General features: G+C 42.1%; 1 protein-coding gene across 2 annotated transcripts in view; it reads right to left on the bottom strand.

Moving 5' to 3' along the window:
- LOC139746290 (uncharacterized) overlaps positions 1-12967 on the bottom strand; it is a 51096-nt gene extending 38129 nt beyond the window's left edge. For both annotated transcript variants that reach the window (XM_071657379.1, XM_071657378.1), the window contains exon 1: positions 12809-12967. In XM_071657379.1, the coding sequence (XP_071513480.1) occupies positions 12809-12829 (21 nt within the window). In that variant the 5' untranslated portion in view covers positions 12830-12967. The remainder of the gene's footprint in view (positions 1-12808) is intronic.
- Between the last annotated feature and the right edge of the window lie 12015 nt (positions 12968-24982).

The following is a 24982-nucleotide window of genomic DNA, read 5'->3' on the forward strand; positions in this document are numbered from 1 at the left end:
ATAATTGGTGGCTATAAACGCAGCAGTACCGAGTTTTTGTTTCGTGTATAAACCGCGAGTATTTCCAGTCATCCAGTGACGATGAGTCTCATCATCATTCCATCCATTACTTGGTTCGGTAAAGCTATCGTCTCGCTATGCTCTTTGAATTTATATCTCTCGTTTATGACCACTCCTTAATCTCTGACGTTTCCTTCACTTCCGTTTCCCCTTTTTGGTCTTTCATATCTTCAGTCTTTTCGTACCTTAATCGTTCATCTTTATTTGAATTCCACTGGGTTCCTTTCAGCACACTTATCAATTACATCAAAGTGTTATTGAGCGTTCTCCACGTCTTGCACAGATATTATTCTACTGACCCTGGTGTCATCTGCAAAGCATCGAACTCTCTTATCTCTTACTGCGCTGTCTGTAACTGATATAATTATAACTGATATAATTATCGTAAATGGGACTGTTGATAGCACCTTCCCCTGCGGTGCACCGGATGAAGCATTATCAAGCTACATTCGCTACAACTTTGAACTTTCATGTTAAAAATTCTTTGACACATCTCCATTTGTCACCATGGTTTTGTCTACGTCTTTTGATTGAATTCTGCAGCTTAATATATACAAGTTAGCAAGAAAATACAATATCCACTCCCCTTGTATCAGACCTTAAATGTCTTTGTAATGGACTGCAAGCTGATTGTTTGTGGTTTTACGTGGTACAAATCCGTGGTGGCCTTCACTTATACAACTGTAATTCATCTTTTTATTTCACTTTTCAAAAACTTTAAATGACATGTGATGTTAGGTTCAGTGCCCTGCAATGCTTTTTAAGTCCTTCATTGTGTATTTGTGTTGTGTGTGGCGCTTCACGAATACCTGCTATTATGATCTAAGCTTTGTTTCAGAAATAGCATCTTGGGTTTTGCTAGCGAGCAAGAGACGATACCTATCTATTCCTACAAAGAGATTTTGTCACGAGGTACAGCTAGCGCGCTAAGACCAAACCCACACTAAGAGAGAGACAGAGATGAGGTGGTCGTATGGTGTCAAGGATGGCGTGTCCAGGGAGCGTGGAAAAGATGACAGTTCCCGGCAAGGAGGATCTGCAGCACCACTGAGCAAGCGAAAACCTGTCCATCACGAGGCCATGTTGCTCACCATGTTCATCCCCCTCCCACACACACACACACACATATATATATATATATATATATATATATATATATATATATATATATATATATATATATATATATATATATTTTTTTTTTTTTTTTTTTTTTCTTCTTCTTTTTTTGCTTTGTTGCTGTCTCCCGCGTTTGCGAGGTAGCGCAAGGAAACAGACGAAAGAAATGGCCCAACCCACCCCCATGCACATGTATATACATACGTCCACACACGCAAATATACATACCTACACAGCTTTCCATGGTTTATATATATATATATATATATATATATATATATATATATATATATATATATATATATATATATATATATCAGGTCTCCGCCTGCTCGGGATAAAACCGCGAGTGAAGTCACCTTTGACGAGGCTCTATATTTGGGAGTACAGTGTCTTCAAAGAACTTCTCGCTCCAATGGGGTCTACATTTCCCTGCTACTGTTAGTAAAGGAGCGATGGGCTGCAAGAGCCTTTACAAAGATCCTGGGTAATATATATATATATATATATATATATATATATATATATATATATATATATATATATATATATATATATATATATATGCACACACGAGAAACACCTTTACTTAACCGAGCCCCACTGCACGACAGATAAACATGGGCCACCCTGTGCCAGTAATGACACCTTGAGCACACACACTCCCAACCTGTGCCAGTAATGGCACCCTGAGCACACACACTCCCAACCTGTAACAGTAATGGCACCCTTCACGATCAGTCATGCCCAGGGGTTGTATCGTCACGCACAAGGGTCATCTCCATCGTGCTGAAGGGAGAAGGAGCAGACATGCTTACCATGTTGGTCCTTGAGGAGCTAGAATATGATAGACGTCTCAAGGTTCCCAGGTGGCAACGGGTGATGCAGTGCGTTGGAGACTAAAGGGTGAGGCAGAGGTAGGTCCAAGGATGAGCAAGTCTTCTGTTGTCTACCAGTCCTTAACTAAGCTGAGGCAGGGCAGGTGTTCTGGCCTTGTTGAGAGGTCCTCGACAGTCTACCAGTCGTCCACTTCGACAAGGCAGGGCAGGTGTCCTGGCCTGATTGAGGCCCTAGACAGATTACTTGCCACGGCAGCTCTTCGGACGTAATTCCCAGCAGTATCCAGGTCTTCACGATTTCATTCAATACCCCTTGACTTCCCCCGTAGCCTCAACAGATGAGAGAGAGAGAGAGGTATCTAAATAATGTCATCATTGCCGTTATATCAACCTGGATGAAAGTACTGCCCTCCATAGCTAACTCGATGGAAGAAAGGGAGAACTGTTCGGTGTCGAGATGATGCCGTGACCATAGTCTTCGACAGCGTGTCGGGACAACTGGTTGGTTCGTGGTGGTGTTACGAGGCCATCTAACCGGAAGCTGTCAATGATGAACTGAACGCACAGGCTCTAGGGGGGGAGGAGGGGGGGGGGGGTCCCCCCACTAGAGAAGGGGGGGCCCTTACTTGACGGTGTGAGGGCGGGGGGAGTAGACTCGCTAGGGGGGTGGGTCTCCCACTATTGGTAGAGGTGAGGTGTCCACACTAAGGGTGAAGGTTGGGGGTAAGAGGCCACACTAGGAGTGAAGACGGCCCGCACATTACCACTCGTGTACTGCCTCCACTCCACTCCAGCCACACAAGATAGCAAGTTGTCGCTACCTTACTACTATCATCAACTCAGGATATCTTGTGGCCTAGTTGCTGTAACTGGGGCGTCTAAGTGTGATAGATAAGCTAACTGTAGCAGCTGACGTGTTTAAGCTGTGGCAGACGATCGCAGGTGGTGTGGCTAGCTCCGGTAGCTGCCTGCAGCTAATGTGTCTAGCTTTAGTAGCTAGCTGAAGCTAATACATCTAGCCATTATGAATTTTCCAATAGCGGTCGCATTTTCTCCCTCTTTGTTCAGGTGTTCCACGAGTCCACAAATCGGCAAGTCAGATATCCTCACGTCCCATCGCCCTCCTCTACTTGCTTAACCTCCAGCTGTGCCCTCTTATTCTGGTGTCTCTTCCACTATAAACGGGCAACCGGTCTGTGTTCACGTCGTCATGGCGTCTTCGAAACTGTGGGTAGCTATCACGTCTCCTCCTCCTCCTCCTCCTCTCTTTTTCAAGGCGACCCGACTGAAGGCTTCCCTCCTCTCTGGGGCATTCCCTTTCCCTCCTTGGCGTTCCTTTGGACCCTTTTCCCAAGCAACGCTACGTGGCTCTTCCACTGAAGTAACCACCCCGTCGCGTTATACTCAAGCAAGCAACGCTACGTGGCTCTTCCATTGAAGTAACCATCCCGTCGCGTTATATTCAAGCCTAGGTTGAGCATAAATCAGACAATTTCCTAAGCATCTAAGTCAAGTATCTGAGGGCAATTTCTTACACCTGCCTATATATATATATATATATATATATATATATATCACTGGCCTCCCTCATGATCTTCCTCACAAGCTGTTCTGGTGATGAGGTAAGAGTTGTGTCAACTCCTACATCCCTCAGAACATATGGCTTCTAATTCCATTCTTCCCTCAATATGATTCTCAGTGTCTGAATCCATATATATCATTGGCCTCCCTCATGATTTTCCTCACAAGCTGTTCTGGTGATAAGGTACGAGTGGTGTCTACTCCTACATCCCTCAGAACATATGGCTTCTAATTCCATTCTTCCCTCAATATGATTCTCAGTGTCTGAATCCTTCCTTCCCCCCCCAATCTTCATGACTACATTTTCGTGGGTAATTTCCCCACCCACGGTTGCCAAGGCCCCTCTGCGGTACTTCGCAGTCCATGTTGTCCTGTCTACACTGCTTTCATAACTATAGCATCATCAACAAACAATTAGGTAGGGATTCCCTTCGTCTGGCTAATCTTTTACGGAGGCCAGACACATTAGTGGTAGGAGGTGTGCCTTGCTGTGGTAGCTGACTGTAGGAAGTGCGTTTAGCTGCGGTACCTGACCGTGGGAAGTTTGTCTAGCTGGGGTATTTGATTGTAGGGAAGTGCGTCTAGCTGTGGTAGCCGATTGTAGGATGTGTATCTAACTGTAGAAGCCTAGTGTAGAAGCCAAGTGCGTCTAGCTGTGGTAGCTAATTGAAGGATGTGTACATAGCTGTGGAAGCTAACTGCAGGAGGTATATCTAGCTGTGGAAGCAGACTGTAGGAAGTGCGTCTAGCTGTGGTAGCTGACTGCAGCAGGTGTATCTAACTGTGGAAGCTGACTGTTGGAAGTGCGTCTAGCTTTGGTAGCTGACTGCACCAGGTACATCTAGCTGTGGTAGCTGACCAAGTGGTGTATAACTGTGGTAGCTGACTGTAGGAGGTGTGACTTGCTGTGGTGCTGACTGTATGTAGTGTGCCTAACAGTGGCAACTAACTTCAAGTGGTGTGTTTAACACTGACAGCTGGGTGCAGGTGGTGTGTCTAGCTGTGATGGGTGACTGCAGCTGGCGAGTTTAGCTGCGATGGGTGACTGCAACTGGCGAATCTAGCTGTGATGGGTGACTGCAACTGGCGAATCTAGCTGTGATGGGTGACTGCATGTGGTATGTCTACCTGTGATGGGTGACTGCATGTGGTATGTCTAGCTGTGGTGGGTGACTGCAACTGGCGAGTCTAGCTGTGGTGGGTGACTGCAACTGGCGAGTCTAGCTGTGGTGGGTGACTGCAACTGGCGAGTCTAGCTGTGGTGGGTGACTGCAACTGGCGAGTCTAGCTGTGGTGGGTGACTGCAACTGGCGAGTCTAGCTGTGGTGGGTGACTGCAACTGGCGAGTCTAGCTGTGGTGGGTGACTGCAACTGGCGAGTCTAGCTGTGGTGGGTGACTGCAACTGGCGAGTCTAGCTGTGGTGGGTGACTGCAACTGGCGAGTCTAGCTGTGGTGGGTGACTGCAACTGGCGAGTCTAGCTGTGGTGGGTGACTGCAACTGGCGAGTCTAGCTGTGGTGGGTGACTGCAACTGGCGAGTCTAGCTGTGATGGGTGACTGCAACTGGGGAGTCGAGCTGCGTTAGGAGACTGTAAGTGGGGAGTTAAACTGTGATAGGTGACTGCTGGTAGAGTGTCTGGCTGTGGTGTCTGACTGTACATGGTGTCTAGCTGAGGAAGGTAACTGCAGGTGGTGTGTTTGGCTGTGGCAGCACACCTGAATCGAAATTCATTATACTACCTTAATAATAATGATAAATAGCCCCCAAAGGTAATATCACGTTACAATGAAAACCCACACTAACATTTAACTGCAAATCAAAATTGAATAAAAACATAAAACCAAGAAACATTTAACTCTAAATCAATATCAACAAAAAATATAAAACAAAGAAAACCATACACTAACTTTTAGATGTAAAAGAAAAAAAATGAATATCACAATTCATCCCTCACGTTGGCCGCCAACTTGTAAACAAAGGGTACTTCGGTACTTTGAACCTAAACGTCAAATCACCATCCTCCCGGCCAATTACGACTCTCAAGCAACAACATGCGCAAACATGATGGTTTAGCAAGGCAGCCATGCGAAAGCTTGCGTGCTAACCTTGAAGAGCCGTGACTTCCACAATGGGGAGGAAGCTGTAATGGACCACATCTTGCGATGGCCATGTCTCGTACGAACTATATGGCAACAAACGAATCATCGTCCAGAATCGCGCATAGCCGATACTAACAACAGCTTGGTAAGAATAATACTCTAATTCTAACCTCATTCACTACATTTATAGATATCCTTTGGGGGTGGATAGTGTACAGCAGAGGTATGTTTTCGGTTGAAATAAACTTAACGACTAGGAAGCGCCAGTAACAATCGTCCCACCAAAAAAAAAATTGAACAAAATAAAAATACAAATACAAAAAATACAATAGCTCTTCCATGAAGGACAACTGAAATTTTAAGTAAAATATGAAGCCATGAATAAAGGTAAAAAAAAATGAAGATACACAGGATTGAAAAGACACGGATATGTAAATATCCTTACAAAACACATAAAACATTCTGGGTCACTGGTTAATGACAGAGTCTACGACATAATTTTGCCCACAAGAGCACGGTTGGCGCGTAGCGTTTTCACACTCGAATGAGAGAGAGAGAGAGAGAGAGAGAGAGAGAGAGAGAGAGAGAGAGAGAGAGAGAGAGAGAGAGAGAGAGAGAGAGAGAGAGAGAGAGAGAGAGAGAGAGAGAGAGAGAGAGAGAGAGAGAGAGACTTCTCCTCTAAGACAACCCGACCACCTTTACACGCGAAATAAAGAAACGAAATCTGCCCATTTCAAAGCCCTTAACACTACGAACACTAGTCGCGACTCTTGCTTGACCACAGAGACATTATTCTTAGGCACGACCCTTTGGTATGATAGCCTGACCCATGAGTCACATGTAACGCTCAAAAGGTCAATAGATTAGACTTAAGTTTTCTCCTAGCACAATTGCCTCCCAAGCAAGTAGTGATTACACATAACTCAGCTTGGTGGTCAAGCGGGTGGTTCCCCAGCTGAGAGGGAGAAGTCTTGCGCCACACACACGAGCACCTTGTTTTAATTTCTTTGACACCCTTCACAATAGCACTTACCAAGATACAGATAATAAGAGTTTGACCGATAGGATATCAAAACATTTACTGGTCAAATAATACATTAAGCACCGATGTATCTATTTGATATAAAAAGGATCCCAAGTGGCGTTTTGTTTAGAGTATAATAACTAAAGTTACCCAAAACACATTTCCGTTCTCTCAATTTTCCCCCAACCTTCTTTTCCCATTCAGTCGGTAACTATTAAAAACAAATTCAATATTCCTATAAAACAGTTTAAGTTTTATTCGCTAGTCATAACTTCAACCAAGTGAAAGTTACGTGACACATGATCTGGTTTCAGTGCGTAATTTGTAAATTCAAGTGGATAGTACACAGAACTGTTTGAATCAGGACATAGTGAAACTAACAGTAACTTGGTAGTACACACAGTGTAGAAAAGAATCTTTCCTCTTTTTGCGTTAGACAATACGACACCACAGACGAAGGATTCTGAAAAACGCTCATTAGTCTAACCTCACATAGGTGGCCTTGCTTCAATGATCATGTAATACATCGATTGCTTAGCGGCACTTTGCGTCATTTCCGCAAGTATTATATCGATTTCTTATTTCAGTGGAAATAATCATGAAGTGGGGCTATCATAATTAACAGGAAATCTGTCGAAAATTTACGCTTACTAACCCTATTAAGACACGAATCGTACGGATCGTTTGGAAATTTATCGGAATTATCTGCAAAGATATTTTTTGTTTTTTACCTTGTGTACACTGAACTGTTTAGTATCTGGATCTAGTGAAACATACACAAAACGAGTAGTACACTCTATTGTTTCTGCCAGGATTTTGCGAATGTCACTAGCAATAACTGTGATTACTATTTGTGTTAAGGGGAGAGAGTTTTACACTCGTGTTGCCCTGTCTCAAACTTGTATTCATAAATCATAGCTTTACTCCTATGTGCACACATACCCTAACCAAACCCTGGTACCTATTGACAGACTAGCCACGAGAGAAGGATGAACACCAAGGTTAAGTGGAGGCAGATAGCCACGCCACGGATTCGAACCAACGCGGGTCAGGCCCCAGGCTGGCCCGTGCTGACTCATGGTCAGTAACGCTAACACAACACGGGTGATGTACTGAACTGTTCGTGTTAAAACCTAATAAAAATTCCATCTAGATGTTGCAGTAAATTGAACAATAGCATGACGCCAACGAGACATCTAACTTCCACATTTTCGACCTGTTCCAGCGCTTACCCCAACACGTGTCAAGGTTAGATTTCGATTTCATCTATTAACCGAAGGGTTTGGAATGGGGGGGAAAAAAAAGGGAGGTTGGGAAGGAAAATGTAGGCTTTGGAAAGGAAAACTATGAAGCTGGGAAGGGAAGATTACGTGGTGAAACAGGGGAGTGGAAAGTCTGATTGTTGCATTTCAGTGTCTTTCCACTTGTATTGTCATTAACCGGTATACTATTCATTACAATGATCTTCAATTTAAAAGACAATAGCCATTATGCAACATAGTTTCTTTAACTTCAAAAACAACGAAAGTTACACGAGACTTAATACTGCATCTACGCAACTTAGAAAATACTAGAATCGGCTAGAATGGATGCAGTAAAAGATAGAAAATTCAGTCAATGATAGACGCTTTTCTGCATAATCCATGACATCCCTAGCTATTATCATCAAGGAATTCTGCTGGAGATACATAGCTTGTCCTGCGAAGCAGATGCGATGGTTGCAACTGAAGGCCAACCTTATATGAATTATAGTTTCCGGCGTGGCAAAGTGCAATAAAAAACACCAATATTTTTGCTGTTGTAACATCGCTGCTTTGAAGGGCACAGCGATATCAAAGGCCATTTGCCAACAGAATGAGAGAGCAACGTATTCCTCTTCCCTGCCCGAACGATCAAAGTTTGCCGTGACTTATGAAGACGGAGCCACCGACCGTAATATTGATTGGTTCTTTGGCCGCGAGGACCATCTCGAAGCTTAGTTTACCGACATAAAGTTAAGCGTAATCAGTTTAGAAACCGGGAATACACTAGTAAGCTACAGGAATATGTGTGACAAATAGGCTACAGCGAATCTGAGTGACGGAGTCGTGGGGTCGATATTATGCCTAACCTTTTGTCAGTTACACATCTGGAGAACTGCGAAAGAAACACTGCTAGCAAATATCAGAATCGCACTAGGCTTTATCATGCTTCCCAAGTCTAGTTTCGTACACTTACAGCACAACCATCTAAGTGAGAAGGGTCTCGCGAAGAGCGACTAAGAGACCTGAGCACCACTGGTTATATCCATAAGGGAGGAAAAAAGCGAAACGGGTGACCTGATATCAACCTCTCAAGTTTCAAAATTAGCTGAAAGTAATCGACAGTGAACAGGTCTATATGTACAATAACGAGAGAACACGAAGAGGAGGTTGTTAGGAAGTCCGTAAAGAAATACTGCGATAGTATACGGTGGTGGAATAGACTGAATAAAGGGAATTTGAATACCAGCAAAAACATGAAAGCCTAAAAGGTTATTTGACACAAGAGAAAGTTCAAGATGTAGTCCACACGAATGGGTAATTACGACACGAGTGACCGAGAATCCAGCAGGTGTTTGGCTGTATAGAAAATATAACCTTAAAAAAGAATCGTCTGGTTGCTATGCCTGACAGGTATTGTAGACACCTCATTCAAGCTCAGCCAGGCACGAACATCATCCCGGACGCTGGAAGGCATCTGGAAAATTAAAGGAACCAGGCTCGAAATCGTCAGGCCATGAACCGTGCCAGGAAATGTTCAAAACCTCCCCAAAGATATCGACATACTGTGACGGGACATTAAGGACGCCGGACATTCCTACCTCTGTGACGCCTACTTGACAGGCTCGCGATTTTAAAAAGTGGTTCATGGACACCGGCCTGCGATTCCACTCCTGCTCCTCGCTTCCCGCGCTCTCCGTCCTCCAAAGTGATCTATTATATTGTTCTTTGTCCACAATTTCCGACCGTGTGTGGCCATCACATGCAGTTTACGCCAGAGATAACGGACCTGGTCTAGGAATAATCGTGAGTGGGAAGGTCGCTGAGGAAGGGGATTGGGCTAGGTTTAATGTGATACCGTAGGTCGGCTTCCATTCATTTACCTCTACATCTGCCCTTTAAAAACAGCAAGGGGGGAAAACTTGCTAAAAGTTTATTCATTACACACACACACACACATATATATATATATATATATATATATATATATATATATATATATATATATATATATATATATATATATATTATTTTGCTTTGTCGCCGTCTCCCGCGTTTGCGAGGTAGCGCAAGGAAACACACGAAAGAAATGGCCCAACCCACCCCCATACACATACACGTCCACACACGTAAATATACACACCTATACATCTCACCGTACACAGACACATACATACACACACATGTACATAATATTATATATATATAATACTTTTTTTTTTTCCTTACTATACTCTGTCGCTGTCTCCCGCGTTAGCGAGGTACCGCAAGGAAACAGACGAAAGGCCCAACCTACCCACATACGCATACACACACACACACATATATATATATATATATATATATATATATATATATATATATATATATATATATATATATATATGCCTACACACGCACATATACATACTTATACATTTTAATGTATACATACATATACAAGCAGACAAAATACATATATACACATGTACATATTCATACTTGCTGCCCTCAGCCAATACCGTCACCACCCCGCCACACATGAAATGGCACGCCCGTTCCCCGGCACGCGCGCGAGGTAGCGCTAGGAAAAGAAAACAAAGGCCACATTCGTTCACACTCAGTCTCTAGCTGTCATGAATAATGCACCGAAACCACAGCTTCCTTTCCACACCTAGGCCCCACAAAACTTTCCATGGTTTACCCAAGACACTTCACATGCCCTTATTCAATCCATTGACAGCACGTCGACCCTGGTATACCACATCGCTCCAATTCACTATTCCTTGCAAGCCTCTCACCCTCCTGTACGTTCAGGCCCCGATCGCTCAAAATCTTTCTTCACTCCATCCTTCCACATCTAATTCCGGTCTCCCGCTTCTCCTTGTTCAATCCACCTCTGACACACAATCTCTTTGTTAATCTTTCCTCACTCATTCTCTCCATATGTCCAAAGCATTTCGACACACTCTCTTCTGCTCTCTCAACTACACTATTTTCATTTCACCATATCTCTCTTACCATTTCATTACTCGATCAAACCACCTTATACCACATTGTCCACAAACATTTAATTTCCAACACATCCACCCTCCTCCGCACAACCCTATCTATAGCCCATGCATCGTAACCATATAACATTGTCGGAACTACTTATTCTTTCAAACATAGTTTACTTCAAGCCTGCCATATAAGTATGATTTTTTGATAAATCTTGCCAGTTCATACAAATCTCTGTCATCATCAATCTTTACCGCCCAATGTTTACGTTAATAATGCACTATTGAAGGCTGATTAACGTAATTATATATATATATATATATATATATATATATATATATATATATATATATATATATATATATATCAAACCAGTACCCATCACAGATACCAATACCAAGGAGAGGATGAACAGTTGGGTTGACTGTGAACAGTGCCCCGTAACCATAATTCAAACCTATGCGCTCGACCCCGGGAGGCTACCGAATGCGTCACGGCCATCAATGCAAACAGTTACACCTTAATTATAAGACTAAGCTTTGATGTGGACTTCCGTCCGTGAAATTTGAGCCTTCAACATAAGGAGACAATCCAAGTTCAAAATGTAGATTTATAACATAAAGATCAAAGACTGTCAGAAACTGCCTTGTCCCGACTGGCAACTGATAACGATCTAAGACACCTTTAACATACAAGAGACTTCCAGCATTCAGTACACAATAATAGGCAAAACAATGCAGCTATCGTCGCTATCTCACTCCTCTAACAATAACAGAATCCAATACTATAGAAATGCCTTAACATCAGTTTATCAAATCAATACAATTGAATCTAGCAAAATTTTTATTTTCCTACGTCTGAGCGTGTTCTGGAGTGATCCTCTGAAACTAACCCAGTGTTTTAAATTCGCATCCTATAAAACTAAAAATGACTTTATTGGTCCTGTGATCGATATGTGGCAATATATCACAGTCCCCGACGAAAAGATTTGAGGCTTAAAGTTTCGAAGTCAATGTTCAAGCCGGGTAGATATTACTGCACCCAGGCGTGGCTCTGCTCCTTGCTAGAAAGGGTTCGGTGCAGCTTCGTCTCGGCGTAACAAATGACTGTGCTTCCACATTAAAGGTAACTTACTTTGCTTCGTGTGCCGCTACGAATTAGGAAAAAAGTAAGCTATTTGTCCTATATATATATATATATATATATATATATATATATATATATATATATATATATATATATATATATATTGCATAGGTCACAATGGCGCTCGTGATCTAGTATTTTTGCTGATAAACACGAGGAAAATGAAACACGGCAAGTTTCCAAGTGCACTTTCGCGTAATGATCACATCGTCAGGGGAGATAAGAACTTGTTTTTCCCCTGACGATGTGATCATTACACGAAAGTGCACTTGAGAACTTATCGTACTACACATTCCCTGTGGTTATCATTATTAGCACTTACAACACGAAAAAGAAATCTTTGCTATTATGCCAATTTGCACATACGTACCCAATAAACTAAATCAGGTCTTCACTTCCAAAAGCAATACCTAAAATGTATGTGCAAAGTTATCACGAACTGTTCTTTAGTTGTTGGGCTAATATGTCACAAGCACCAAACTCGATCCCCGTACAGTATAAACAATTACGGACGCACGAAGTGATGCCATAATGTTCCAGACACACCTTCATAGTGGCGGGACATAACACAAGTCGGCCCGTTTCGTAATAAAATACAACAGGCAGAAAAAACAATACATACTAAATTACCTTCAGTATAAACACAAGACACACACACACAAGGTCATTACAATGAAAATACTCTGGTAAGTCTACGAACAAAAGATAGCCAAACTTACCTTACGTGTAACGCCGTGCATGTATGTTACGAGCCACAGTTCCTATGCGGAGGAAGGAGCTTATCAATGGCAGTAACACTCACGACAATGTCTTGACGCGAACTAACGAGCGAGTGGCTCTGAGCCCCTGACCACGACTGTCGACGTTCTCCACTGTTGGCGCCGAGGACGGGGCACAAAGTGTCGTACTACCGTGGTTGCTTGCTGATGCACACATACGTTTAATGACTCGCTCTTAACCACGAAGTATGTACATGCGGAAATAGGAGTTCCATGGTTAACCCACACGCCTATAAACTGACGCTATAGTAACGTAAGTTATCAATGAACTTTAGTGGTAACTGGGAACCTTAAATCAGGTGTACTTTAGGGTAAGAATCCCCTGGCAACACTTCTGATCTCTATACCGTGTACGAACCACATTTGCTTACTCGGCTGAATCTAATGGACAAACAAATGACTCACGCTCGAACCTTTGTGGTGACCAGACCTAATCCCGCGTACTTCCTGCTACCATTACGCTAATACACCTGACTGCATGGTGCCTTCTGCTCCATGCTATACACCCGAGGGCAAGGTATCCTTCCTTCCACCCCGCGCACACACCTGACTGCTCTCGGTGCCTTTCACCCCGCGCACACAAACCTGGCTAACTAGCTCCTCCGTGCCTTCCCTGCGCACATCATTATTAAAGCCTCAAACCTAGCCATCATATCAAGCCTAGTGTACACTAACCAGATGAAACCTAGTCTAGAAGCCTAGTTCATCTACCACGACCAAACCTAACTTTAAAACACCTATAGAACCAACGCTAAATGTAACCGAAGAGAACCTACATCAGTTCACTTATGGTGCGGTCGTTTCCTTGACCCAGCGCAGATCTAAAGGTCACATGAGTTGCCATGGGAATACTTGACCAGAGTCCCTTTCACTATATCCCTGACCCCCCTGTGTGGGGGGGGGGGGAGTGTTATAGATGGGCAGGTGAATGCCACACTGACACACCTGAAAGAGCGTGAAAAAAAAAGAAAAATCAGACACAAGACTGATTACTTACTCTATACAGAGATAACTAAGCAATTCAGCGATCGCTCATTTGGCACCAGTTTTGAAACGCCTACATTTGAAAATGACTCCAATTACTTGCTTCTGGAAGCTGCTAATATCTTCAAATATGAAAATGAGAAAATGTTAGAAAAACTGGAATCAATGTAATACATTGATAATACGCGTAAAATAGTTCAGTTGACAATATTCGTGTAACACACAGAGCGATGTTTACTAAAACACCCCTGAACCAAGGCAGTTACGACCCTTATCATGACGATACGACCTTTGGGGCAATCAAACCTATGATTGTACCATCGTGACCAATACATATATATATATATATATATATATATATATATATATATATATATATATATATATATATATATTTTTTTTTTTTTTTTTTTTATACTTTGTCGCTGTCTCCCGCGTTTGCGAGGTAGCGCAAGGAAACAGACGAAAGAAATGGCCCAACCCCCCCCATACACATGTACATACACACGTCCACACACGCAATATACATACCTACACAGCTTTCCATGGTTTACCCCAGACGCTTCACATGCCTTGATTCAATCCACTGACAGCACGTCAACCCCTGTATACCACATCGCTCCAATTCACTCTATTCCTTGCCCTCCTTTCACCCTCCTGCATGTTCAGGCCCCGATCACACAAAATCCTTTTCACTCCATCTTTCCACCTCCAATTTGGTCTCCCTCTTCTCCTCGTTCCCTCCACCTCCGACACATATATCCTCTTGGTCAATCTTTCCTCACTCATTCTCTCCATGTGCCCAAACCACTTCAAAACACCCTCTTCTGCTCTCTCAACCACGCTCTTTTTATTTCCACACATCCCTCTTACCCTTACGTTACTTACTCGATCAAACCACCTCACTCCACACATTGTCCTCAAACATCTCATTTCCAACACATCCATCCTCCTGCGCACAACTCTATCCATAGCCCACGCCTCGCAACCATACAACATTGTTGGAACCACTATTCCTTCAAACATACCCATTTTTGCTTTCCGGGATAATGTTCTCGACTTCCACACATTTTTCAAGGCTCCCAAAATTTTCGCCCCCTCCCCCACCCTATGATCCACTTTCGCTTCCATGGTTCCATCCGCTGACAGATCCACTCCCAGATATCTAAAACACTTCACTTCCTCCAGCCTCTCACCATTCAAACTCACCTCCCAATTGACTTGACCCTCAACCCTACTGTACCTAATAACCTTGCTCTTATTGACATTTACTCTTAACTTTCTTCTTCCACACACTTTACCAAACTCCGTCACCAGCTTCTGCAGTTTCTCACATGAATCAGCCACCAGCGCTGTATCATCAGCGAACAACAACTGACTCACTTCCCAAGCTCTCTCATCCCCAACAGACTTCATACTTGCCCCTCTTTCCAAAACTCTTGCATTTACCTCCCTAACAACCCCATCCATAAACAAATTGAACAACCATGGAGACATCACACACCCCTGCCGCAAACCTACATTCACTGAGAACCAATCACTTTCCTCTCTTCCTACACGTACACATGCCTTACATCCTCGATAAAAACTTTTCACTGCTTCTAACAACTTGCCTCCCACACCATATATTCTTAATACCTTCCACAGAGCATCTCTATCAACTCTATCATATGCCTTCTCCAGATCCATAAATGCTACATACAAATCCATTTGCTTTTCTAAGTATTTCTCACATACATTCTTCAAAGCAAACACCTGATCCACACATCCTCTACCACTTCTGAAACCACACTGCTCTTCCCCAATCTGATGCTCTGTACATGCCTTCACCCTCTCAATCAATACCCTCCCATATAATTTACCAGGAATACTCAACAAACTTATACCTCTGTAATTTGAGCACTCACTCTTATCCCCTTTGCCTTTGTACAATGGCACTATGCAAGCATTCCGCCAATCCTCAGGCACCTCACCATGAGTCATACATACATTAAATAACCTTACCAACCAGTCAACAATACAGTCACCCCCTTTTTTAATAAATTCCACTGCAATACCATCCAAACCTGCTGCCTTGCCGGCTTTCATCTTCCGCAAAGCTTTTACTACCTCTTCTCTGTTTACCAAATCATTTTCCCTAACCCTCTCACTTTGCACACCACCTCGACCCAAACACCCTATATCTGCCACTCTGTCATCAGACACATTCAACAAACCTTCAAAATACTCATTCCATCTCCTTCTCACATCACCACTACTTGTTATCACCTCCCCATTTACGCCCTTTACTGAAGTTCCCATTTGCTCCCTTGTCTTACGCACCCTATTTACCTCCTTCCAGAACATCTTTTTATTCTCCCTAAAATTTACTGATAGTCTCTCACCCCAACTCTCATTTGCCCTTTTTTTCACCTCTTGCACCTTTCTCTTGACCTCCTGTCTCTTTCTTTTATACTTCTCCCACTCAATTGCATTTTTTCCCTGCAAAAATCGTCCAAATGCCTCTCTCTTCTCTTTCACTAATACTCTTACTTCTTCATCCCACCACTCACTACCCTTTCTAAACAGCCCACCTCCCACTCTTCTCATGCCACAAGCATCTTTTGCGCAATCCATCACTGATTCCCTAAATACATCCCATTCCTCCCCCACTCCCCTTACTTCCATTGTTCTCACCTTTTTCCATTCTGTACACAGTCTCTCCTGATACTTCTTCACACAGGTCTCCTTCCCAAGCTCACTTACTCTCACCACCTTCTTCACCCCAACATTCACTCTTCTTTTCTGAAAACCCATACTAATCTTCACCTTAGCCTCCACAAGATAATGATCAGACATCCCTCCAGTTGCACCTCTCAGCACATTGACATCCAAAAGTCTCTCTTTCGCACGCCTGTCCATTAACACGTAATCCAATAACGCTCTCTGGCCATCTCTCCTACTTACATAAGTATACTTATGTATATCTCGCTTTTTAAACCAGGTATTCCCAATCATCAGTCCTTTTTCAGCACATAAATCTACAAGCTCTTCACCATTTCCATTTACAACACTGAACACCCCATGCATACCAATTATTCCCTCAACTGCCACATTACTCACCTTTGCATTCAAATCACCCATCACTATATATATATATATATTTTTTTTTTTTTTTTTTTTTTTTATACTATTCGCTATCTCCCGCGATAGCGAGGTAGCGTTAAGAACAGAGGACTGGGCCTTTGAGGGAATATCCTCACCTGGCCCTCTTCTCTGTTCCTTCTTTTGGAAAAAAAAAAAAAAAAAAAAAAAAAAAACTATTCGCCATTTCCCGCGTTAGCGAGGTAGCGTTAAGAACAGAGGACTGGGCCTTTGAGGGAATATCCTCACCTGGCCCCCTTCTCTGTTCCTTCTTTTGGAAAATTGAAAAAAACGAGAGGGGAGGATTTTCAGCCACCCGCTCCCTCCCCTTTTAGTCGCCTTCTACGACACGTAGGGAATATGTGGGAAGTATTCTTTCTCCCCTATCCCCAGGGATATATATATATATATATATATATATATATATATATATATATATATATATATATATATATATATATATATATATATATATATATATATCACGCGACCACGAATTTACCCCCAGAAAGTTTTGTAGATTTTAAGATTTCGCAAAACCAGGTAGCACCTGTATATGTACAGGAGTTCGGTAACACGTGTATATATATATATATATATATATATATATATACACACAGGGCGTTTTCCTTATTGGTAATATGCACTGACACATCCCATCCCTAAGATGGGTGAACGTTCTAACTCCACTAACTATCATCCTGTCGCTTTGACATCCACCATTTCTAAAGTCTTTGAATCTATCCTCAATTCCTATATCCTCTGACTTCTTGAATCTCACAGTCTTCCCTCTGAGCACCCGTATGGCTTCCGTAAGGCGAGATCCAGTGGTGATAATCTATCCTATCTTATTAATGTTAGATATGTAGTTGACCTTGACGTATCCAAAGCTTCTGACAGGCAGTGGTAACGGAGTCTCATCTCTAAGCTCCACCTCTTTTTGGCTTCCCTCCCTTACTTTGCTCATTCATATCTAGCTTCCTCTCCGGCCGATGTATATATAGCTCTATGGCTGTTGATGGATCAGCCTCCCCCTTTTCCTCCATCAAAAACGTTGTCTCTCAAGGCTCTGTCCTACCTCCTACACTGATACTCCTTTATTATCAACGATTTGCTCTCTTCCAAAAATACCGAAGTGCACTAATACGCTGACGACTCAACACCTGCATTCATTCACATCCCTCAATTTTGCTCCTTCCCGCACTCGATCTGCATCTCGTCTCAACATAACTTCCTCAATGAATTCAGACTTGGACAGGTTTCTTCCGTGAAGTAGACGAAATCTGGGCAAGTTTAATGCCTTCAACACCAAGTTTCTGCTCATCTCTCTACAGAATATTCCTCACAGTTTTCCTCTCGCGTTTGACTGTTCTGTAATTCCAACTCTTGACTCAAAGAACATACTTGTCATTACTGTATCATCCACTCTGTCTTGGAAACCTCCCCACATTACAAGAAAAGGTAAGTATGCCTTTCAGAAAGTGGGAAGCCTATTAAGGGGTCGATACTTCGTTTTCTCTGAACGATTGCTCCGTTTAAACAAAGGACGAACCCGTCCTTGTATGGAGGACTGCGCTAACACTTGGGTTCTCCAGCTCTACCAACCTCACTCGACAGAGTCGAAAATGGTCTGACGTATCATCTCTTCCAGGATAACCACAAAATTTGACCCCCTCGCCCCATAAATATATTATTTCTATTCATTTATCTATTTTGCTTTGTCGCTGTCTCCCGAGTTAGCGAGGTAGCGCAAGAAAACAGACGAAAGAATGGCCCAACCCACCCACATACACATGTATATACATACACACACGCAAAAATATATACCAATACATCTCAAGGTATACATATATATATATATATATATATACACACACAGACATATACATATATACACATGTACATAATGCATACTGTCTGCCTTTATTCATTCTCATCGCCACCCCGCCACACATGGAATAACAACCCCCTTCCTCCTCATATATATATATATATATATATATATATATATATATATATATATATATATATATATATATATATATATATATATATATATATATATATATATATATATATATATATATATATATATATATATATATATATATATATATATATATATTCTTAAAACTTGTCATATAATATAATGAAACTAAAAGTCAAAATTGGTCTGAAAACATCTAAATGCATATCTCTCAGTCATGTAAACCTAATTACTTAACATTTCCCCGGTACTGACTGATGCTAGCAAGGAAGTATTGCAACAGATGGTGCAATACACCTTTGCAAGCACAGGGTGCGAGAAATCAAGCAAGCGAAACACATCCTCAGCCTCAGGTTAAACCCACATGTCTCCAAGGTAGTCACGCTACAACAAATTCATCGATCATTCAGATGTTCTCCAGGAACTGCGCTGTCCTACCGTGGGTCATGATGCAACTACTGTATTCCTTATTCCAATATCCAACACGAACTACGTGCACTCTCTTGGCATGGTTGTGATACAACTATTGTATTGAATATTCCAATATTGAATATTCCAGTATTGAATATTCCAGTATTGAATATTCCAGTGTCCTACTCGAACTGTTCAGTCCAAATCTTGTATTATTGTAAGCCAGATCTCCAGCTTGTTTTTTTTTCCCCCTCCAATGGCTGAACCCCTGTTCTCTCGAAGCAAAAAGGTTGAACCCCTTTCACCTGGTAGAATTTTTGATGTAGAGCCTCTCTCTCTCCTGGTAAAGGCCGCTGCTATCTTAAAAGTAGAACCTGAATGACTAACACGTCCCTGGTAGAAATTAATGGTCGAACCCCTCTCATCTGGTAGAACCAAAAGACTGAACCCCCTCTCACCTGATGTAAACCCAAAGGTTAAACCCATGTTACATGATGAAACGAACAGGTTGATTCCCTTTCACCTGACAGAACCTAGAAGTTGAATTCCTCCCACCCAAGGAAACCTGAGAGTTGAACCTTCCCTAGAAGAACCTAATAGTCAAACTTCTCTTTATTAGAACCTAAAAACCGAACCTCTTTCTGGTAGAACCTAATAGGAGAATCTCTCTCTGTTGGAACCTAAAAGTCGAACCTCTTTCTGGTAGAAACTGATACTAGAACCTCTCTCTGGCAGAACTTAAAAGTAGAACCTCTTTCTGGAAAAACCTACAAGTCGAACCTCTCTCTGGTTGAACCTAATAGTCAAACCTCCCTCTAGAAAAACCTAAGGGCTGAACTTTTATTCCCCTAATTTGACCAAAAGGTTCACCATTTCCCCTAACAGATATTATAAGTTTAAAAGTTCTTCTCCCTGGTAGAACCTAAAAGCTGAACCCTTGTCGTTTACAGGCTGAACCTCCAACCTGATTAATCTAGAGGTTTAATCCCTCTCTTGAGACTAAAGGCTGAACGCCTAAACAGGTAAAAAACTGAGGTTGAACCCAAGGACCGATTTCTTCCCAAGAAGCTAAAAAGGTTCAATCCAACTTCCTACATGAACCTAAGAATCGAACACTAGTTCCCCATTATAAGACACTGAACCTCTTTACTACCGGTAGAACCTAGGTGATGAACACCTCTCCATGGCAGAACCCTGAACTATGGTTCAATTCTTTTTTTCTTCACAACAGACACGTTATCTTCGTATCATAACCGTCAATGTCTTTGCTTCAAGAAGGCATGATACAGCCAAGCTGGCCCTTTTTTTTTTCTTGTTATCAGATAAATAAGGAAAGTAGGACAGATAAGAATACCTTAGTATATCTTCAACTGAATCAATTCAGTAACCTCTACTTTCAATAAATCAAATACTTTTTATAGAAATTTTTTTGGTCAATGTTTGCAGAAATTTATAGAAATGTTCGAGAAATTTATGCCGAGTTATTTATATTCATTAGTATATTGACAAAAGTCAGACTAAGGACACCTCCTTGTGGAGTTCCCAACTCCATGTCTCTCTCTTCTGAAGACCAACCAACCTTGAAACCAAAGTAATCGACAATCCATTTCAGGAACTTCCCGGAAACGCTCAAGTCAACAAGTTCTTCGAGTAGAACTTCTTTATTTGTTCTATCAAATGCCCCTTTTACATCGACGAATGTTCTACATGTAGCTTCGCCATTACACAAACTCTTCATCATGACACAATCAGCAGTGCCTTTCCCTCGCACAGACCCATGTAAATCGGACGGCAAAAGATTTTCAACTTCTTACAACATCGTGTTCAATATCATTCTCTCCATCATTTTGGTCGAAAATCTCCATTACATTTAGGCATTGGTACGATTACTGCTTTTTTTCACCCCCCCATTTGAGTGGAATACAACCTTCATTGTACGATATATTGAATAAGTCTAGAAAGGTTCCCTCCCTAATGCTAGCTATACAATAAATAATGTCATATATTCCTCCATCCATCCTTCCCTGGTGCAGTAGATTTCCCCCCATCTTAATCACATACAATAATTCGCCTCTCGTTATTGGCACACATGTATCATCATCTCCCAACGTACGCTGGACTCAATACTAGGTCCTTCTTGAACCTAATTTTACTCTGTAATGATCCCTGCACTACAGTTGGTAACTCTGCCAAAATGGCCACTCCAGCCCATTTATGAATAAGTTGATTGACCCTGGCTTGTGGATCAGCGTGGGTGTTGTTGCCCTTTGCTTTCAACACCTCGTACTTTATCTACTTCCTTCCAGATACCACTCAAGCTCTCATATTGACCAGTTCTCCATAAAAAGTCGATCCAATACTTATTCCTTGCTTTTTGCTTTACCTCAGTGCACATTATAGCCGTCTTTTTCAACGCTTCTTTAATTCTATTACCATTATTATTTGCACTTTAGTCTTTATGCGCCTTTCTAAGTAATTCACTCTAACCCTGTACTAACTTGTCTTTGAAATACACATTACGTTTCCCATACTTAATTTCTCCTTTATACCTACAATTTTTGGCCATCAACACAGAATCAATGATACGTAATAAATCATTACAAAAGCCATCTACATCTCTTGGTTCATAACCTGTATACCAATCCTGTACAGTAGCGACCAGATCATCCTTCTTGTCATCCAACAAGCAATATCTTCTACGCTCAATGATATTCTGTATATTACTGACATGTACAATGACTCGTAAAGCAATGTGATCACTGAGCAAACCCCCAAGCTATCTCGGTACTCGCCCTCATTCCACCTCTATTGAAGAGCACCCACGTATATAGGTAGGCTCATCATTTTACCCAGTAGTCTAATATCATCAAACTTCCCTAAAAAAGTGTGACCATCGATATTGCTGGGTCCTACAGTACCCAAAACTTCGTGTCTTGCATTAATATCACCAACTAAGACAGTCATCAGTAAATAAACACTCTGGCATATCATCAATATCCAAGCTTTGAGGATGTATATAAATATCAACAATACATATAGAGCTCCCTTGGAGGAGGTTGACTTTAACACACAAATTTTCAACCCCATTTTCCTTGTTAGTTAACATCAATTCAACCGGTAATTTTTTTCCAAACATAAGTTAACAGTCCTCTTGTATTATTCCCTTTATCAGCTGGTAAACAGAAACATTGATTAATCACACAAATTCATTACACTACCATCCTTCTCTGTGCCCGTTCCCTGTAGAGCTATGACATCCACCTTATACAACAGCGCATGACCATGCACAACTGTGGTCCTTGTACGTAAGCTATTTACATTCCATGAAAAGGATACGTAATTCACGGTCTTCTATTTTCCCTATTTACAACTGAAACTAAACGTACTCTCTCATCCACAAACTGTTCCATCATCGCATCTTTCACTCGTGTTAATACCTTATCATCTAATATTTCAGGGATGTCAGCTTACCTTATTTCCACATTTCCTCTCCCCCCGAGTGAGGATGGTTCGTCAGTATTTATCAGTTATTTTCAGCCTTCTCTCTCTCTCTCTCTCTCTCTCTCTCTCTCTCTCTCTCTCTCTCTCTCTCTCTCTCTCTCTCTCTCTCTCTCTCCCCAATCCACCTTTCTGTGTTCACAAAGATCAACAGTTACATTCGGATTGTCCTCTACCTTTTTCCTAAGTGCCTGAATTTCTTGTCGGAGTTGAACGACTACACCCCCACACACACAACAATGAGTTGGTCATTTACCTTATCCTCTGGGGTAGTTTTCGGCGCAGCCCTTACATCATTTCGTGTCACCTTCAACGTGTCATTCTGATCCATTCTCTTCTCCCACACGTCCTTAGTGGAAGGTAGCGTTGTCTTTGTGTAAACTCCATGTCCATCAATCCCTTTCCCGCGGCTACACTTCCTCCATGGTCTGCCACCGGACGCCACGCGCCTGTGGTCTCCAACTGCAAATTGGTGACCGTGCATTATGCGCACCGCCACAACTGAAACAGGACGGCGCAACACGTTGCCCAGACTTTATCTTATTTCCACATTCCATTGAATTATGATTCATCTTCCACAGTAACGGCAACGATATTCACTTTGGCATTTCCAGGCCGTATGGCCCCACTTACTGCACTTGTAACATAAAACACACTGTTCAGTGAACTTTACAATTCTCCTATATCCTCCTATTCCAGAGATGAAGAACATCTCCGGAAACGATTCCCTTCATCAAGGCTACCATTTGCTTCTTCTTTTCACTCCAAATTTCATGTCGCTTTGCCCACTCGAAGCGTGTATCATCAAGAAGGAAATCAGGATCCAGTATAAACGGATGCATGAATACAATCACCTTGGTGTGTTGTCCTGTGTCTTGGGGTATCGTAAATATCACCACCTCGAACCCTGTCGTCGTCAGAAACATTTCTACTTCATCCCCAGCCACAGTCAGATAGGAATTATTACGACCTTCTTTTAAGCAGAGGTTCAAACTTTTTATGCTGCCTCCCTAGTTTAGCAGCCCACAGCAACCGCTCATAGAACGTCATACGTAAATCGCTTGGAAAGTTCAATCTCCTCCTACCTGAGCTGTTTCCTCCACCCGGGTTGCTCGTTACACTGGTTCTGTCACTAGGATTCATTCGATCAACTTGCTGCTTCGTTCAGTTCCCAGTTGAATCATTCTTTCTTCTTTGTTCTGCGTATGTATTGTTTTTCTTCTTGTCGTTCTGGATCTCGTCACTATCACTTCCTCCACTTTGCTTCACTAGCTCTCGCCTCCTCTTCTTTTCCTTCCTATTAATCATCTCTTGAAAACCGTCTGCCACCTTCACTGTTTTCGGTTACGGATTCATCTGCTTCGTATTCGCTACTTGAAAGCTGCAAGTCGTCGTCTATGCAGTTTATTAGTGAAAAAGTTTCCTTCTTGCTTAGCCAAATCCTTCTTATGTTTCTGCCCACCACTTGACCCAGACGTGGTGCAAAGCTTAGACAGCCGCTGATGAAAATCGAAACTTGTTGCAGAGCGAAAGGTGAGGAACGTCTGACCAGCACGGAGGCGTCCACCGGAATGACACAACCAGTGAAAACTAGTTTCACTAATAGGAGAGGGGAACGTTCTTCAATATATATATACGAATATAGTGCATACGAACACGCACTACCATATAACATACAAACCTCCAATAGCCAAGATCGAACCCGGGACCACTGCGTGGCAGGCGGGAGTGCTACTGCTAGGATATGATAGCCCCTAACTTACCATGATAATGTGACGCATGATAGAAGGAAGGTCTTCCAGTAACATAATGTATTTACCATATCACAAACAATTTTGAACCTATCATTCCACTGCTTAAGCTACTTGATGTAAATTTAGTTATCTCATATGAGAACACTGTAAAGAAAATGCTGATTAAGAACGGCCCAAGTAATGACAGTAGTATACAACATTCCTTACAAAACGTGTAGTTCGTTTTACATGGGACTGACAGGTAAAGACAAAATCTCGTTGAGTCAACATAAATACTTTGTACTCGCTGGTCAACGATCATAAAAAATTCTAAAAGTTTTTTAAACAGAAATTTATTTGAACCTCCTCTTATACAGC

Source organism: Panulirus ornatus, chromosome 64 (genome assembly GCF_036320965.1).
Source record: "Panulirus ornatus isolate Po-2019 chromosome 64, ASM3632096v1, whole genome shotgun sequence".
NCBI classification, from domain to species: Eukaryota; Metazoa; Arthropoda; class Malacostraca; order Decapoda; family Palinuridae; genus Panulirus; species Panulirus ornatus.